General features: G+C 40.2%; 1 protein-coding gene across 1 annotated transcript in view; it reads right to left on the bottom strand.

The window, feature by feature from the left end:
* The window catches only part of ascc3 (activating signal cointegrator 1 complex subunit 3), a 323589-nt gene that overhangs the window by 117036 nt on the left and 189216 nt on the right, over nucleotides 1-17337 (bottom strand). The window contains 1 exon segment of the mRNA XM_055163753.1: nucleotides 10577-10711. Within this exon segment, the coding sequence (XP_055019728.1) occupies nucleotides 10577-10711 (135 nt within the window).

The following is a 17337-nucleotide window of genomic DNA, read 5'->3' on the forward strand; positions in this document are numbered from 1 at the left end:
TAATCCTGGGTTTAGACCTGGTTTAGTCCTGGTTTACTCCTGGTCACTCATTATTTGTACTCTGATTACTTAACTCCAGTACTTCCCCAACACTGTTTATATCGAACTTAACCAAATAACGCGAGTGTAAAATAACTCATTCACATGTCGGTTCACAGAGTTTTTTAGAAAAACCTGCCCGGAGACTATTTTTTGACACCGAGCCGTGACTTTCTTCTGTGACATTACTAATCCTTTATTTGATTTGCCTCCCACACGTTCGTAGAGGCTCAACTTCATACACTTCTCCCCGGAGACGGCGCGGGAAAGTTGCTGACCGCGAGCAGAGCCAATCGATCGGCGAGTGCTCTCAGACGCTCGCGGCCGGTTTAACGTGACCAGGTTTAGCCCCAAAATAAACTCCAGCTTTTATGTATTTAAGCACGAATAATCTAATGTGACGCGCCGGTTTAAAAACTCGGGACGCTGTGCCGTAATGGGATTTCAGATCAGGGGTGATTCAGGTTACAATCGAGAAATTAGGGTTGTCAAAAGTGTGAAAAATCAGATGTTATTCGACACTAAAAATAGGACTGAACCAGGATTGAACCAGGACTAAAACAGGACTAAAACAGGAATGAAACAGGACTGAACCAGGACTAAAACAGGACTAAAACAGGACTAAAACAGGACTAAAACAGGACTAAAACAGGACTGAACCAGGACTAGAACAGGATTAAAACAGGACTGAAACAGGACTAAAACAGGACAAAAACAGGACTGAACCAGGACTAGAACAGGACTAAAACAGGACTAAAACAGGACTAAAACAGGACAAAAACAGGACTAAAACAGGACTGAACCAGGACTAGAACAGGACTAAAACAGGACTAAAACAGGACTAAAACAGGACTGAACCAGGACTAAAACAGGACTAAAACAGGACTAGAACAGGACTGAACCAGAGGACTAAAAAACACAGACTAAAACAGGACTAAAACAGAGGACTAAAACAAGGACTAAAACAGGACTACTAAAACAGAACTGAACCAGGACTACAAACAGGACTAAAAACAACAGGACTGAGGACTAAAACAGGACTAAAACAAACAGGACTAAACAGGACTAAAACAGGACTAAAACAGGACTAAAACAGGACTAAAACAGGACTTACAACAGGACTAAAACAGGACTGAACCAGGACTAGAACAGGACTACTACTACAGGACTAAAACAGGACTAAAACAGGACTAAAACAGGACTGAAACCAGGACTGAACCAGGACTAAACAGGAAACAGGACTAAAACAGGACTAAACAGGACTAACAGGACTAAAACAGGATTAAAACAGGACTAAAACAGGACTAAAACAAGACTAAAACAGGACTACAACAGGACTAAAACAGGACTACTAAAACAGGACTAAAACAGACTGAACCAGGACTAGAACAGGACTAAAACAGGACTACAACAGGAAACAGGACTGAACCAGGACTAAACAGGACTAAAACAGGACTAAAACAGGACTAAAACAGGACTGAACCAGGACTGACTAAAACAGGAACAGGACTGAACAGGACTAGAACAGGACTAAAACAGGACTAAAACAGGACTGAACCAGGACTGAACCAGATCTGACCAGACGGGAACAAGACTGGGACTGAGACCAGGACTTAGACCGGGACTGAGACCGGGACTTAGACCGGGACTTAGACCGGGACTTAGACCGGGACTTAGACCGGGACTTAGACCGGGACTTAGACCAGGACTTAGACCAGGACTTAGACCAGGACTTAGACCGGAAAGCTCAGATGTTTGGAAATAATCATAACAGTCTAATGATCATTTAACAGAACACTTTTTTTTTTTTTTTTTTCTTTTACTTTTTAGAGCGTCCGCACCGTTTTCAATGGCTTCAATAAACGAACGAAGCGCTACTTTCCTCCTCCGTCCCGTATCCTCCCGTTATAATTACACGTGCTCCATTAGCCCGTCGGTGTTTGTGGGTCCGATCTGCTCCGGTGAATAGGTCCAGCCACTTTCAGCCCACACACGGAGATAATGCACCGCTTATTTGCACGCTGGAAATTGCCCCTTATTAATATTTATAGTCGTTTTTTAATCTCCAATATGCATAATAAAGAAAGGCAGGTGGGTCATATAATTTAGTGATTATTTAACCGCGTTTTTTACTATATTCCTGATGTGGTTTAAATGGCCTTATCGCTCAGAGTGGAGAGGTTGTCAGTCAGGATTAAGCGCAAACGTCTCAATACACAAGAGGCGAAGAAAACACAAGTACAGTTTTGGGAAAGAGAGAGTGTGGATTAAAAAACAAAACGCAACACGATTTAAGCCTTTTTAATTTGGGATAATGAAGAAAGCCAATAAGAAATCGTATTATAAACAGAATGTGTTACTGAATATTGTATTTTGACAGTGTTGGGGAGTAACAGATTACATGTACCGGAGTTAAGTAATCAGAGTACAAATTATGAGTAATTGTATTCGGTTACAGTTACTGTTTCAGTGAGTGGTAATTGGATTACAGTTACTTTGTTGAAATAAATGGATTACACGGCGGGATTTTACTGTTTTTACATTTTGGGCTGTATCCCTTTTTTTTTTTTTTTCGGAATTCCACTCATTTCCGGACACTAAATCAGGTCTAAAACCAGGTCTAAACCAGGACTAAACCAGGACTAAAACCAGGTCTAAAACCAGGTCTAAACCAGGACTAAAACCAGGACTAAACTAGGACTAAAACCAGGTCTAAAACCAAGTCAAACTAGATCTAAACCAGGTCTAAACCAGGACTAAACCAGGTCTAAAACCAAGTCAAACTAGATCTAAACCAGGTCTAAAACCAGGACTAAAACCAGGTCTAAAACCAGGTCTAAACCAGGACTAAAACCAGGTCTAAAACCAGGTCAAAACTAGATCTAAACCAGGTCTAAACCAGGACTAAAACCAGGTCTAAAACCAAGTCAAACTAGATCTAAACCAGGTCTAAACCAAGTAAACAGGACTAAACCAGACTAAACCAGGTCTAAAACCAGGTCTAAAACCAGGTCTAAAACCAGGTCAAACTAGATCTAAACCAGGTCTAAACCAGGACTAAACCAGGTCTAAAACCAGTCTAAACCAGGACTAAAACCAGGTCTAAAACCAAGTCAAACTAGATCTAAAACCAGGTCTAAACCAGGACTAAACCAGGTCTAAACCAGGTAAACTAGATCTAAACCAGGTCTAAACCAGGACTAAACCAGGTCTAAAACCAGGTCTAAACCAGGACTAAACCAGGTCTAAAACCAGGTCTAAAACCAAGTCAAACTAGATCTAAACCATGACTAAACCAGGACTAAAACCAGGATTAAACCAGGTCAAACTAGATCTAAACCAGGTCTAAACCAGGACTAAACCAGGTCTAAAACCAGGTCTAAACCAGGTCTAAACCAGGACTAAAACAGGATTTAACAGGACTAAATCATGCTGCGCGGACCGTGTCTCCTCCTCTTTTATCAATAATATTTTTAATTTGGTTCAGTAAAGTCTGGGCTTCTTATTTTCTTTTAACAGACAAAACATCTTATGTGAAAATTTCCTCGTCTTTGTTTCTCTACAGCAAACCAAGTAATCCAAAGTATTCAGATTACATTACTCACTTTAAGTAATTTAATGGATTACGATACAAACTACATTTTGGTGTATGTAATCTGTAAACTGTAGGAGAATATATTTTAAAAGTCACCTTCCCAACACTGCATTTTGACTCGAAATAAGTCAGATTTACGCAGCGATTTTCTACTTTCAAGGCACTCAAAGCACTTTAAAGGTCTTATATTGCGCAAAATTGAGCTTTAAACTGTGTTATAATGTTCTGATCTCCTCAAAAATTCACCTTACACTGCAAATTTCTCTGATCTGGTCAAGATTTTAAAGCATACATCACGTTATTCATCCTGTTTTCAGATTTATTATCTACTTAACAGCTCTGAGACGGCTTAATTCTAGCCTAGAGGGAGTTTATTTTAAGATAATTTGTCAAGTAAAATGATTTTGCTGCGTGGACAGGATAATTTCACTACTTTTAAGTCATTTTCTGATAGATTTAAGAGTTTATATCTTCAATTTTGGCCCATCTTTTTCGTGGTGTGGAGCTGCGTTTTGTTTAATTCACACACGTTTGAGTAATACTTTATTATTAGTGTGTCTCTTTCTACATTTTGTTAAATAAAAAAGGTTAAAGGGATAATTTCCGGGCTGTATTTATGCGAATGATTCTATAAAGCAAGTATAAAACCAAATAAATCCGTGTATCATTCGTTCGTTTGTTTTTCAATATAAAACCAAAAATAAGAAAATGAAAAAAACAACTATTTTCTTCCATTATTTATCTCAAAAACCAAAATGAAAAAACAGATAATGATTCGATTTTGTGTTTAAATGAATCATGGAAAAAAACGGATAACGGCCGCGTCGAGTTTTTGTGACTTAAACTGCGATGCCGGACTGAACCAGGACTAAAACAGGACTGAACCAGGACTAAAACAGGACTAAAACAGGACTGAACCAGGACTAAAACAGGACTGAACCAGGACTAAAACAGGACTGAACCAGGACTTAAAACAGGACTAAAACAACACAGGACTAAACAGGACTAAAACAGGACTAAAACAGGAAACAGGACTAAAACAGGACTAAACAGGACTAAACCAGGACTAAAACAGGACTAAAACAGGACTAAACCAGGACAAAAACAGGACTGAAACCAGGACTAAAACAGGACTAAAACAGGACTGAACCAGGACTAAAACAGGACTGAACCAGGACTAAAACAGGACTGAACCAGGACTAACAGGACTAAACAGGACTAAACCAGGACTGAACCAGGACTAAAACAGGACTAAAACAGGACTGAACAGGACTAAAACAGGACTAAAACAGGACTAAACCAGGACTAAAACAGGACTGAACCAGGACTAAAACAGGACTGAACCAGGACTAAAACAGGACTGAACCAGGACTAAAACAGGACTAAAACAGGACTAAACCAGGACTAAAACAGGACTGAACCAGACTAAAACAGGACTAAAACAGGAAACCAGGACTAAAACAGGACTGAACCAGGACTAAAACAGGACTAAAACAGGACTGAACCAGGACTAAAACAGGACTGAACCAGGACTAAAACAGGAAAACAGGACTGAACAGGACTAACAGACTAAAACAGGACTAAAACAGGACTAAAACAGACTGAACCAGGACTAAAACAAAAACAGGACTGAACCAGGACTAAAACAGGACTGAACAAAAACAGGACTAAAACAGGACTGAACAGGACTAAACAGGACTAAAACAGGACTAAAACAGGACTGAAACAGGACTAAAACAGGACTAAAACAGGACTAACAGGACTAAAACAGGACTAAAACAGGACTGAACAGGACTAAACCAGGACTAAAACAGGACTGAACAGGATAAAACAGGACTGAACCAGGACTAAAACAGGACTGAACCAGGACTAAAACAGGACTGAAACAGACTAAAACAGACTGAAAAACAGGACTAAACAGAAACAGACTAAAACAGGACTAAACCAGGACTAAAACAGGACTAAACCAGGACTAAAACAGGACTGAAACCAGGACTAAAACAGGACTGAACCAGGACTAAAACAGGACTGAACCAGGACTAAAACAGGACTGAACCAGGACTAAAACAGACTGAACCAGGACTAAAACAGACTGAACCAGGACTAAAACAGGACTGAACCAGGACTAAAACAGGACTAAAACAGGACTAAACCAGGACTAAAACAGGACTGAACCAGGACTAAAACAGGACTGAACCAGGACTAAAACAGGACTGAAACAGGACTAAACCAGGACTAAAACAGGACTAAACCAGGACTAAAACAGGACTGAACCAGGACTAAAACAGGACTGACCAGGAAAACAGGACTGAACCAGGACTAAACAGGACTGAACCAGGACTAAAACAGGACTGAACCAGGACTAAAACAGGACTGAAACAGGACTAAAACAGGCCTAAACCAGGACTAAAACAGGACTGAACCAGGACTAAAACAGGACTAAAACAGGACTAAAACAGGACTGAACCAGATCTGGGACTGAGACCAGGACTTAGACTGGGACCAGACAGAACAAAGGTTAAAGGGAATCATTTCAGGGCTGTATTTATGCAAATGATTCTATTACATCACAAGGTGGAACAGAGTGTTTTCAGTTTCCCAGAAAAACTCCGCCTAAATCTGCAGGTTTGTGTGTTAAAACATGTGTGAATGAAACAAAACACAACCCCAGGTCTGTTTGTGATGAGGAAATATTATAACATGGATCAGAAAATAGCGTAATATGAGCCCAAAGACACAACGGCGGTATTTATTTGAGGGAGCTGGAATCGTGCCGCCAACCTGACCGCTCCTCTTTCATTTTCAACATTAATACTTTATTCATGTTACCGTGTGGGCTTATATCTGTGTAAGCATCGATACCTGCTCAAATGAGTTTCGATACTAGTTTTAGTATCTGATTTTCAATACTTTTGACAACCCTAAAGCCAAATAATATAGACCAAAAAATAACAAAATCAGTCCTTATTAAAAACCTGCTCGGAAACCACCAAACCGTGTCTTTATTTTATGATGTTACTAATCCTTTTCCACGCAGAGAAGCAACCTGATTGAACAGAATTAGCTTTATAAACACCTCATCTCTTTTATTTCTTTAAGTGTAAACCCCGCCCACAGATGAGAAAGGCCAACAGGAAACGGCTTCTGTCCTCGTCACTCACACACGATCGATTCATCTTGGATCTTTGTTGTGAAATTTATCACTGCAAATTTAAACTCTGAAATCTGAATTTGAGGGCTTGGAAATGTATGTGTGTGATTTTTTTTTTTAACTGAAAGATACTGAAAAAGCATACTTAAAATTTCAGGAACTAAAATTTAAAAAAATCCAGCGGTATTTAAAATTCTAAATCTAATGGAACAAACTTTCTTATATGATATTACTAATCTTTTTCCATTTACAGGGTTCACTGAAAAAAATTCAAAAAAATTCCCTGACTTTTTCATGACCTAAAGTGAATTTTCTATGACTTTACGGCTTTGAGCTCTAGAGCTAAATATGAAATGTTAACCCTTTCCACTCACCTTATGGTTTGGTTTTATAGTTTTTTAACATTCAAAATCCTGTCAGTGCATTTATTGTCGTCTCTTTTCAACAAAAGGTGCAGACGTTCAGAAATAATCAAAATAGCCTAATGATAACTTAATATAACACTGTATTTGCTTGAAAGAGATACTAAAATTCCATGACTTTTCCAAAACTTTCATGGAATTTACCAGTTTCCATGACTTTTCTAGGATTTCCATGATTGTGGATTTATTATTCCATTTATTTACCGTATTTTCCGGGCTATTAGGCGCTCTGGATTATAAGTCATTAAATGGTCTATTTTCAAACTTTTTTCACAATTAAACTGCACTGGACTTTAAATGAAACACAACAGTGTGATGGGTGAGTGGTTTTGTTTGTTTGTTCGTTCACGGTGACTCTGGGCTTTGTTCAGTTGTGGCGTGTAGGGAGGTGCTGTCTGGGACCAACTGGATTGTCGGCGTGTTCGCAGTGACTCGGTTGTTCAGTCGTGTCTAGAAGTGGCACGTTGCGCTCGTTTTTTTCGGTTCGTTCCTCCGTTCCGTTCCTCGTCGGCGTGGAGTGATGAGTGTGTCTGTGGGTGTGGGTGGTGCGGCTTGGTAGTTTACTGAAGTCGTGCTGGGACACCCGAGTGGATTCGTGTATAGGCGAGTTTAATTGTTGACAAAAGCGCGCGTTGCATGCTGGGAATTATTTTGGTCGGCGGCAAGAAACACTAATTCAACATGACGGACGGAGCGAGAAAGCACGTAAAGGGTATTGATCCCGGTTATTTATCCACTCTAACGGCAGAGGACCCAAGACCATTTGACCAGAAATTGGTCATAAGCATCGATGGAGCCAAATCACCCTTTTCAACCCCGACAAAACCTGGACCAAACCAAATTTCTGGTCAGAATCGCCAACTACCTGGACAAATATTCACTTGGGCGATATCCACAATGACTTGGTGGAAACTCCTGGGCCATTCACAGCAGAAAAGATGAAAACCTCCAAGAGTCTCGATGTGTTGTTGAACTTGTTGGAGTCCACGGTTTGTTAGGATCTTCTACGTTTGCTCTGCGGATGTTTGAAAGCCGTTTAATTCACCGTTAGCGGTTCTTTTCACTCAGAATACGAAAAAGACATTTTCCTTCTTCCGTGCTTCTATTTGTGCATCCGATAATGCAGCAGGAATTTACCATTATCGGGGAGAAATACGCGAGGTTACGCACTGTGTTTGACGCTACCGTGTTTCTTGCCTCTGAACAAAATATTTCCCAGCATGCAACGCGGGACGTCAGCTGAAACTCGCCTATAGAGCACTCTGGATTGTGGGGCGCACAGTCGTTTTTTGATGGGGTTGGAGGTTTAAGAGCGCGCCCTATAGTCCGTAAATACGATATGTCAATCCACTAATGTTTACGTCAAGAGCGGGAATAGAACCACTCACTTTCGGATCAGAGAATGAGCTCTCAAAAATCCTCGCAGCCTTTGTGATTTTCTAATTGCGATTTCGATTACGATTAATCTTGCAGCCCTATTATGAACGTTCCACATCCATCCATTCTCTCAGACAAACAGCACTTTTTTTTTTTAACCGTTCTATAATTGTGTTTTTCTTCTCTCTTGCCTCTCTCTTTGCCTCCTTCTGATCAATTATCCAGTCTGGCTGCACATTGACTAAACCTCTCCTACATCCACTATAGCGGCAACGCGGCGACTATTAACTACGACATGCACCTTTATAATGAGGACTCAAAAAATCACTCCAAAGCACTGTTTCAAAGCCGCAACAGTGCACCGCTTTTACTCCCCTGACATCATCTGCTGTCTGCGTTTCCTGTTTTAGCATAAGCATGAAAAGTGATCTGATTTGTATACATATCCCCATTTAAATAGGAGAGAAGATTAGAGGAAGCATCAATCTTGGCGAGGCTCTGGGGAACGCCTGCAAAAAGGTTACTAAATTTATCACGCTGCCTCCTGGTTGCCTGAGATTTGAATATGGGGGAGACGGGGGAGTCCGGATGACCGTCCTACGTGGCAAACCGCGCCATGCCCAATGCACAGAGAACATTAATTACGCTGGATGCGCCGCTATCACTGCTCGCCTTGGCATGTCGGCGGCGCAGGCACACACGCATATACATATAAAGTTATACAGAGGAAGGAAGGAAGGAAGGAGTGTGAAGCAAAGTGCGGCTAGAAGATACAGCGGTTATTTTAATCTCATTTATTAAAGCCGCACCGTGAAACTTTCTACGCAAAGAAACAGACAAAACTGCACTGGAAAATATCGAAAAACATGCGCCTTTATTCAGAGCGGGTTTGCATTTCCACAAACCTGACTCTTATTTAGCCTAGAGAGGGACCTTCTCCATGAAAATGTTTAATTGTTTTTAATTTTCAACAATAGGGCTTTAAACATACGAATCTATCTCCATGGAGAATCCCCCCAGTGTATGACTTTAAAGTTCTTTCCATGTTGGGCTCTCGCAATAACCGCAAAAATGAATTACCGCGGTACTAAGAGGCCCACCGCAGTGGATGTTGGGCCACCACGATCACCGCACATGATCAACGTGATCCGACCCAGCCCGGACCCGTTAACATTCCTAACCCAGTTAACAGGACTCACCCAGGACTAACCCAGGACTAACCCAGGACTAACCCAGGACTAACCCAGGACAAACTCTGGACTAAGATGCGCGTGTAGACCGTTTGGTGATCATGTGAAAGGATCTCTGTAGAGCTCCACGCCGCACGGAGGTAAGTGCGGCCGTCACCCAATCACGCGTTGCGGACACCTGCTCTGCGTGCTCGTGTTCAGGGTTCTCTCTCTCTTAAGTCCGTGGGTACCCGACCCGGTCCAGGACTCTGACCCGAGCTGCCACAGTGAGAGCTGGAGAGATGCAGCGACACTTGTTCCACTTCTCCCACACTACACACACTATATCCACAAAACAACCAAAGTACATCTGCACAACAAGCGCATCATCAGAGAGTTTTCAGAGCCACTGGAAATATTATAACTCCAGGAGATGTGGGGTGGAGGAGGGGGTGTGATATCACCGCATACCGCGCTGTTGAGCCGCTATACCGCACCGCAGGAGAAATTCCCTAACCACGACAGCCATATTCCCATGGAATCATATCAGGAGTCTTGTCACCTCCACAAAGTCGCATGGTGTTGCTTTAAAAACAAATAAATCTGATTTGATTTCATGAACATAAAAATAAAATGAGTGACATTTAACTGCGCTTGACACGCGTCTATCACTTTAATGTAAAAGGTGTGTGGCCTTTTGTGTGTGTGTGGTCTGAAAAGAGCGTGAAACGATGGATCGTGCCTCCAGTCTCCCCTGTGTCAGACTTCACCTGTTCCAGAGCAGGTGCCGGCGACAGGGACAGGGGCAGGGAGCAGATCTTACCTGTTTTTCACACTGGCCGTAGTCCGGGCCCTGGTCTGGCTGGAAAACGCAGATATCTCCATTATTCTTGGCCATTTCAATGAGCGCCATGGCCGTCCTCACGGTGGCGTTACGAGCGTGGACAAACACCATCACCTGAAACAGAGCGAAAACGGTAAACATGATGCATTATGTTAGTTAGAAATTTAAGTTAATGTGACACGCTTTGTGTGGTTGTATTTTATTGTACAACCACAAAAAGTTGTTGTTGTTGAACTTACACAAAAAAATCAACACTTCATCCAGTTAATTTGGACTCTTTTCACTTTTCCAAAAGGGAAATCCAAGAATGCTGAATCTAATCACGTACATTAATGGTAAAATCCATCATAACAAAAAGACTCTGCTGATTTCTATCTCTCATTTCTAACACTACAGGCCTCAGAATGTGTTGCAGACCTCGGCTTCAGCTCTGTCCAGTTTTTCCCGTCTCCCTGAGTCCTAGAAGTGCTTTGACATATTCATTTCACCTGGGAGGATCTGATGGATGAATTTTCTTTATGAATTTCCCGGCAGTCTCCTTTTGGGGAAGCTGCAGCCAGGGAGAAGTTTAATAAGGCGCGTATGCCGTACAATGCCTCCAGAGCGCTCTGTGGTGCTGATAAAACCACCTTCAATAAATAACAGAAGCTGCAGCGGTCTTTCCTCCGACCACGAACACACAGATGTTTGCTCCACACATACGGACGCCTTTAATCCTATATTTCAATACCTCCAAGAGCAACGAAAACCGCAACATCAAAACAACCGCTGCCCACCGCGGCTGTTCATTTGCAACATGATGGAACAGGCTGTGCTCACGTGATATTACAACACGCTAGATTGTCCATAGTTTCAACTGGAGCTGGAGGCCAAGGTGTTACGGTGGGGTTTTCTGTTTAACTGTCAAAATGCACATTTAGTCCCGGTTCATATCTCTGTAATTACTGGGCCCATCCACGTGAAACTAAAACGGGCACAAAGTTCAATGTCTCCTCTGCCAGTATAAATAAACTAGAGTGAAATGATTTTCTTTCAATAGCTTCAGAAATTGGTGCAATCTTTCAACCCCCAAAGACATTATTCACGTCAGATGAAAGGACTTTAAACCATAAGATTAATATGACAATTTTGTGGAGCCAATATTGGTAAAAAAAATCTTGGGTAAATGCTGTTTTCTTTGTGCTACAAAATCCCTACAGAGTTTTAAAAAATTTGATAAAATAAAATAATAATAATAAAAAAAATAATATATATAATAATAAAATAATAATAATAATAATAATAATAATAATAAATAATAATACAATTTAATTCACATATCTTCTAAGGTAAAAAATAAATAAATCTGGGCACCAAACTAATGTCGAATAAACTAAACTAAATTAAACTGTATTCAATATTTTACCAATTGAAAACATGTCCTCATTTCCGAATGCTCAGAGAAGCAGTGTTGAGAAAGTTACTTTTAAAATGTATTCCCCTACAGATTACAGATTACATACACCAAAAGTAGTTTGTAAAAAAGTAGTTTGTAATGGAATCCATTAAGTTACTTAAAGTGAGTAACATAATTTGATTACTTTGGATTACTTGGTTTGCTGTAGAGAAGCAAAGACGAGGAAATCGTAACATAAGATGTTTTGTTTGCTAAAAGAAAATAAAAAGTCCAGACTTTACTGAACCGTATTAAAAATATTATTGATAGAAGACGAGGATACACATCCACGCAGCAGGATTTAGTCCTGTTAAATCCTGTTTTAGTCCTGGTTAAGTCCTGGTTCACCTGGTTTAGTCCTAGACCTGGTTTAGTCCTGGTTTAGACCTGGTTTTTAGACCTGGTTTAGACCTGGTTTAGACCTGGTTTAGACCTGGTTTTAGTCCTGGTTTAGACCTGGTTTAGACCTTTTGAAACTATACTTTATAAACTACACCTTTGTTTCAAACGAGTTGGAGCTCCCTCTGCCATGTGCTCAAAGTGAACACAGTTTGAGCGTGGAATGAGTCTTGCGTTTGATCTGTGATGAAACTAAACAGGCAAAACAGTATGTATTATTGTAAACAGACCCACAGAGAGAAAGTTCAGTGCAGAGCTCTGAGGTTCTTCTTAGGCAGGCACAAAAAGGCACCTAAACTTGCACTTGTATGGAGATTTGGGCTGGGAACCACGTGAAGGGAGACACATTTGTGATATGGTGAGATTATGGAACAGGTTGTTTAATATACCAGACATAAGGAGTCTGTTACATAAATCATCCTGGAGTAGAGAGATTGAGAAAATTTTTGAGAATACAGATGTTCAGTTTATTTATAGAAATACAGGGTTTGACTACCTCAAATTTAAGACTTTTTAAAGAGCTTTTTAAGACCACTTTAATGAAAATTAAGCTCAACATCACACCTGCACTTCCTCATGATCCATCCAGCATCTTCCTCCACTCTACTGATTGTTTACTCTTTGCAGTCGGCGCCAGAAACCCAAGTATTGTTTACTCCAAATTAGATGTTCATCCACGTTACATGATTTCACATTGTTGTTGTTTTTTTCCTCCATTTAACATTACACTGCAGCCTGGTTGAGTTTACAAAAAAAAAATAGACTAATGAACTTTAACCTGTTACCACCCACCTCATTTTGCGTGTGCACAATAGCACTACATACCCCAATGCCATAGCTTATTAAAAGAAAACCTTAGAACCCACATGCTTGTGTGAGGCACCATTTTAAAGCTTAGGCCTTCTAGTTTCTGTAGATATGTACATGAAGACTGTGAGTGCTGCCTAACCTACAGTACAGTCAATTAAAATTGAAAAAAAAATTGTATTTTTTTTGCTTCGAAAAAAAAAAAAGAAAAAAAATAAAGGCCTTAGCTTGGTCATACTTCATGCTAGGCATTTGTGACTCACTACACTCATTGTTCAAGTTGTTGGCAACAACTGTGTAGAATTTCAGATCTCTAGGACAAAGGGTTTTGATGCTGTGAGCCTTTGTGTAAACAAAATGACAATTCGGCACAAGATTGCCAAATTTGTGCCAAAATAATAATAATAATATAATAATAATAATTGTTATTATTATAATACTAATTCTTCTGAGCTTTAGGCATGTTTTCTCAAGAAAAAAAACTAAAAGTAGCCAAAATTGTCTTCCAAGTGGAAGATCTGCCTTCTATAGCACCGCCCGCACTGCTCCCTGTCTCCCTCGCTCTTACGCTTATAAACACAGGGTCTGTTTCAAATACTATCTGAATGTCCCACCCACCGTTTGAAAGCTCTGGTGATAGGCTAAAACAATATGTCAATCACTTTCTGGAAGATCCAATGACTGAAGAGATTTCCCGTAAACAAACTGATGACGCGTGCGTAAAGCCAGGAAGTACGTGAGTGCGTTAGCTTCTTCAGCGGCTTGTCCCACCTAAACCCCGCCACCGACAACAGCGGGGAGGGTCTCATTTTGAAGCTAAGAGTGTGAGGAAAACAAGCGCACCCAATAGTGCTAACAAACCTGCTAGAAACGCAGTGGAGGGAGGGAGAGAAGAGAAACTTTTTTTCATATCATTGTATCCATCGATTCATACGGACGAGGGTTTTTTGGATTATTTCCCCACATGGAATTATTTTATGGAAAAAAACAACTTGATATTCTTTTTCTGTGGATTATTACGGACTTATTGAGTACAACTTTTCATGGATTGAACGCGTTTTGGACCGACAGAACCGGCTCAAAGGTAAGAAACGTGTATTTTATTCTTTGATTATGATGTGAATTTTTAAGTTATAGCGTTTTGGGCTCGTTGTACGGCATAAAATGAATGATATGGTTGTTTTATTGAGAAATTAAGCTTTCAAACGATGTATGGCATGCCAGTAGTGAAAACAATAATGAAGGTGAAAATACAGAGTGAAATTTTTTTGGGGGAAAATCGCCCGCCGGCGGGCGGGTGGATGGTAAGTGGTTTTAAGAGCTTTGTGAAAAAAATAAGGACAACAAAATTTAAAACTTTTTAAGACCTTAATTTAGGAACATGAAATTTAAGACCTTTTTAAGATCATTAAGACCCCGCGGCTGCCCTGAAATAAGTTCATCTGTAGAGTCAGACAAAGTAGGAAAATTTACTTTGACAATTATAAACAGAAGTGGCACAAGGAAATTGTCACGTGAACCAAAATTAAGAACATATATTTTAATTAAATGTTTTGATCCTGAGGCTTATGTCACTCTGAACTTGAGCAGAGGTCTGAGGTCAGTATGTGCCCGGCTGAGGTGTGGGACTCTGATTCTGGCTCTGGAGACGGGACACTTCCTCTCAGTCCCAGAGGAGGAGCAGCTCATGTGCTCTGTGCGATTTAAAGGACATTGAAAATGAAATGCATTTTCTGTTTTACTGTCCTTTGTATCATGACCTGTCCTGTCAGTTGTTGTCTAATGTCTCTTACTGTTGGTTTGCTGTGTCTGATGAGGAGAGACTGGAGTATTTGTTTAAATGTAATGTTTTCAAGTCGGCTCAGTTTGTGTTAAAAGCCTGGGTTTTGTGTCTTATAAGCCCATGTGAGTTGGGCACCAAACTAATGTCGAATAAACTAAACTAAATTAAACTGTATTCAATATTTTACCAATTGAAAACATGTCCTCATTTCCGAATGCTCAGAGAAGCAGTGTTGAGAAAGTTACTTTTAAAATGTATTCCCCTACAGATTACAGATTACATACACCAAAAAGTAGTTTGTAACGGAATCCATTAAGTTACTTAAAGTGAGTAACATAATCTGAATACTTTGGATTACTTGATTTGCTGTAGAGAAGCAAAGACGAGGAAATCTTCACATAAGATGTTTTGTTTGCTAAAAGAAAATAAAAAGCCCAGACTTTACTGAACCGTATTAAAAATATTATTGATAGAAGACGAGGAGACACGTCCACGCAGCATCGTTTAGTGCTGTTAAATCCTGTTTTAGTCCTGGTTAAGTCCTGGTTCATTGCTGGTTTAGTCCTGGTTTAGACCTGGTTTTAGACCTGGTTTCAGACCTGGTTTCAGACCTGGTTTAGACCTGGTTTTAAACCTGTTTTTAGACCTGGTTTAGACCTGGTTTTAGACCTGGTTTCAGACCTGGTTTAGACCTGGTTTAGACCTGTTTTTAGACCTGTTTTTAGACCTGGTTTAGACCTGGTTTAAGACCTGTTTTTAGACCTGGTTTAGACCTGGTTTTAGTCCTGGTTTAGACCTGGTTTAGACCTGGTTTTAGTCCTGGTTTAGACCTGGTTTAGACCTGGTTTTAGACCTGGTTTAGACCTGGTTTAGAGCTGGTTTAGATCTGGTTTGAATCTAGTTTAGACCTGGTTTTAGACCTGGTTTAGACCTGGTTTAGACCTGGTTTAGACCTGGTTTAGACCTGGTTTAGATCTGGTTTGAATCTAGTTTAGACCTGGTTTTAGTCCTGGTTTAGACCTGGTTTAGACCTGGTTTTAGACCTGTTTTTAGACCTGGTTTAGACCTGGTTTAGACCTGGTTTTAGTCCTGGTTTAGACCTGGTTTAGACCTGGTTTTAGTCCTGGTTTAGTCCTGGTTTAGTCCTGGTTTAGACCTGGTTTAGACCTGGTTTAGATCTGGTTTAAATCTTGTTTAGACCTGGTTTTAGTCCTGGTTTTAGACCTGGTTTTAGACCTGGTTTAAGACCTGGTTTAGACCTGGTTTTAATCCTGGTTTAGACCTGGTTTAGTTTCTGGCAATGATTGGAATTACCGAAGAAAAGAACAAAAAACAAAAGAAAAGGGGGATATAGCCCAAAATGTGAAAACAGGAAAATCCCTCTGTGTAATCCATTTATTTCAACAAAGTAACTGTAATCCAATTACACTGAAACAGTAACTGTAACCGAATACAGTTACTCCTAATTTGTACTCTGATTACGTGTAACATGTAATCTGTTACTCCCCAACACTGCAGAGAAACAAATGGAGTAATGAAACAAGCAGGAATTAGGCAAAAATATAACTCCATGTCTGTATTTGATGACTTCTACCATGGTTAAAATCTTTAAAAAGGTCATTTTGCTGAACATGTCTCCTTCAAGGCTTCTCTTTTACACAATGCTGTACACGATAGCGCTCACGTGGTAAGATAATGCTCGCAGGATCACAACAGCTCTCAGCGGGAAGCAGATGGGAGCTAAACGCTAAACTCCAGATCCACAGTTCCTTTTCCCGGCGGACATTTTGGAGGCTGACGGAGCAGGAGAAACGCCAAGTGGAAGAGCGAAACTGATAAGGACTTTAGAGACTTCCACGTAGCACACATTCAACACGAAATCTGCACCAAATATTTTCTATTCATGAAAAAGTTCTGAGGAATGTTTTCAAAAGGGAATTCAACTTCACACTTCCTCCTCAATAACTTTCCCACATTTTTTAGAGATAACATGGTAATATGGACATGGGTTTGGTCTTGATGAAAGAATATGTTTTTGATTAGACTTTCTACAATTTAAAAATACACATTACTGGTTTAGTTGGTAAATTGTCCCCAAAAAACAACAAAAAAATAGATATACAAGTATATTCATGTTTATAGATTGAGACGCAAGTAGTTTTCATTCCACATAAACATACTGTATCTACCGTATTTTTTGGATTATAAGGCGCACTTTTTTTCATGGTTTGGGTGTTTCCTGCGACCGGTGCGACTTAGATATTAAAATTTTCACACTGACAGCCTCGAGAGGGCGCTCTATTCTTGTGTGTCAGT

This window comes from Boleophthalmus pectinirostris, unplaced genomic scaffold (genome assembly GCF_026225935.1).
Source record: "Boleophthalmus pectinirostris isolate CB_2022bp ecotype Guang Dong unplaced genomic scaffold, ASM2622593v1 HiC_scaffold_6, whole genome shotgun sequence".
In the NCBI taxonomy this organism is placed as follows: domain Eukaryota; kingdom Metazoa; phylum Chordata; class Actinopteri; order Gobiiformes; family Gobiidae; genus Boleophthalmus; species Boleophthalmus pectinirostris.